The 2,776-nt window shown below is 28.5% G+C and overlaps 1 protein-coding gene across 1 annotated transcript; it reads right to left on the bottom strand.

Moving 5' to 3' along the window:
* Positions 1–581: 581 nt before the first annotated feature.
* Positions 582–2,065, bottom strand: LOC126681888 (tetraspanin-8-like). The gene is made up of 2 exons (XM_056105892.1): positions 1,619–2,065; positions 582–884 (listed from the first exon to the last, which is right to left on the bottom strand). The coding sequence occupies exons 1-2, from the start codon at positions 2,063–2,065 to the stop codon at positions 582–584; spliced, it is 750 nt and encodes a 249-aa protein (XP_055961867.1).
* Positions 2,066–2,776: the final 711 nt, after the last annotated feature.

Below are 2,776 nucleotides of genomic sequence, written 5' to 3'. Positions count from 1 at the left end.
AAAAAAAATTATTAAATTAATTATATTAATATATAAATATATATATATAAAATTAATTATATTAATTTTTTATAATTTGAGTATTAATTAATAATTTGAGATTAAAATTACATTAATATGATTTAAATATTCTTAAATGTTAAGTGGGTCGTGTTAGTCGTGTCGTGTTAGCCGTATAATTATGTTACCCGTTTATCTTAACGTGTTAATCGTGTCGTGTCGTGTCACTCGTTTAAAATTCGTATCGTGTTAGGGGTGAGAATTTGACACATTTATTTAAATGGATCGTGTTCGTGTTGACCATAATCGTGTCAACAGAGTGGATCGACCTGCCACGAACACGAACCAACCAAAGAATCATAATTTAAATCTCTACTAAAATATGCATAACTAAGGGTACATAAGGTGATGAATAATAAATATTGATTTTGTAAAAACACTTGCGACTTAGTGTTTAATTTCAGTAAAATTTATGGAATCGACAAGTGACAATGTCTAAAACGATTCTAATTAATTTTCACATATTTTTACAGATAATCAAGAAAAAAGTAATCTAAAGGTCTAAATTTACATTAAATAAATTAAATATTAGAAAGTTTGTCGGATTGTAGCTGATTTGGTAAGGAAAAAAAGCCGAGGAGGAGGACAATAATGAGATAAATGAGAAAAAAAGTATTGAGAAAATTAAGAATCATCAAATCTTGCCTAAGTTGAAGAAGAAATCCAGCTTTGCAACTATCACAATTGAAGCAGAGGGTATCTTCGTCATTTTTCCATGTAATGCAGTCATCATCCCTTGATGTCAATCCTGATTTTGGTACCTCCCAATAACTCACATTCTTCAGTTTATAACCACATTGCGGAGGAGGCCTGCAGCAACCTGACTGTTCCAAGGATTTTGTTTGCACACCATCAGTATTTCATAATTTTCCATTCAATTTCTTTCAATTTTTGTTTGTCATTAGAATTGCATTCGCTTCCAACCGAGTCAAACCAAACTGAATTTATTTTTCAAAATTACAGCAAACTGAATAAGAATTTAAACTATTTTGAAGTAAATTGTATCGAACATATAATAAGTCGGTTCAGTTAGGTTTTTGATTCGGTTTGTATTAAAAGTAAGCTGAATGTTTTTACTTTTAAATCATATAAAACCAAAATATTTAATGTCGAACGAAATAGAGCCAAAATTATCCGTTCGATTTGGTTTTTTGATTCGATTTGCATGAAAAATGAGTTGAATTTATTTTATTTCCAAACCAAAAAAAATTATAAAATGAACAAAAATAAAATTGCTCGGTTTGGTTGATTGTTTATTTCACTTTGGTTTGTTATAAAAATAAGCTGAAAACTTTCTACTTTAAAAATCAAAACCGAATAAACAATTTTTTTTGCACATCGTAAGATCAAACATAAATGAAATATTTTCGACTCGGTTTGAATTCTACAAAAAATGAGTTGAAATTTTGTTACTTTCAATATCGGAACGAACCAAATAAAAATTATAATGTCAATACAAACATTATCAAATTTATCGATTTCCGTTATTAAATTTGGTTCGATTTTTGCACATGTTTACTCATTATCTATAAAAGGTTGAAGATGAGAATTAACATACCTCAATAGGGGTAATGACCTCCCATACAGCAGCAGCAGGCAAAACAGAAAGCTTGTTGCCAAAGCTATCACAAACATCTTCATCAACTAGACAACAATGGATGCCTAACCAATCCCTTACCCCAACAAAATGTTTTTGCAGCCAATCAGAAAAATCATTAAGCCTATATTCTCTACCTGAACTATTTTCCATTTTAGGACCTTTAATTGTAATAATAAATGAAAATAAAATGAAGGTAAAAAGGGCAGTAATGATCAAAAGCATTACAAATAAATAAACTCTATGAAGAATTAAAACCCTACATAATACAGCTATTAATCCTACCACTGATACAATTAAAAGAGCAACTCCTAATAAAAATACTGGCATTGTAAGAAAGTTTGCACAAGGGACAGAAATGTCATGCATTGGAGCCCATGTTGTAGTAATTTGTCCCACAATTAACATTGAAATCAATAGTATAATTATGTTCATAACAAAAAGAAAACAATAGCTTATTTTAGCCATGCCATTAAATTTGCAGCATAAAAAAACTTTAATACATATTTATATGTATGCAACAAATTTACTAGAATATTGTTAGTAGTCAATTTAGTCAAGTAATTGATAAAACTAATTCTTGTTTTGGTTCCTCACCTCTACACCAATTAATCCCTTCCTACTTTCCACCACAAAAAATATATTTGATGCCTACTTTTGGTTATTTAGTTAATCATAACAGTACTGCTTGATATTGTAATTCTATCCATGATTTTTATTTTATTGTTTTTCATTATTTGTACATTTAAATAAATTATATTATATATAAACAATTAAGTGATGAAAAATTCTATAACTAAATTCTTTCATATTTTATTTATATTTTTTGTTAATATAATAAGAAATTTTAGGTTTGATTCATTTTTTCTTCTATATTTAATTGTATCATCTGTTTGACATAAGGTGAGTCTCACTTCCACAAATAAAGATGTAAACTAAATTACTGAGGAACAAAGAATTGGTTCACCTCCTGAACTTGACAAAAAAAATATCAAAAAAATCATTTTCGCCGGTATTGGTATAAATCAGCCCGCAACTTGATCATTTAGCATCCAAAAGACTTCTCTCGACTTTAACTCTAGCAAGTGAGTTACACTCTCTGTAAAAAAATAGAAAAAA

Source organism: Mercurialis annua, linkage group LG5, assembly GCF_937616625.2.
Source record: "Mercurialis annua linkage group LG5, ddMerAnnu1.2, whole genome shotgun sequence".
NCBI classification, from domain to species: Eukaryota; Viridiplantae; Streptophyta; class Magnoliopsida; order Malpighiales; family Euphorbiaceae; genus Mercurialis; species Mercurialis annua.
The sequence above is the reverse complement of the archived record's forward strand: the minus strand, read 5'-3'. Positions and strand labels throughout refer to the sequence as shown.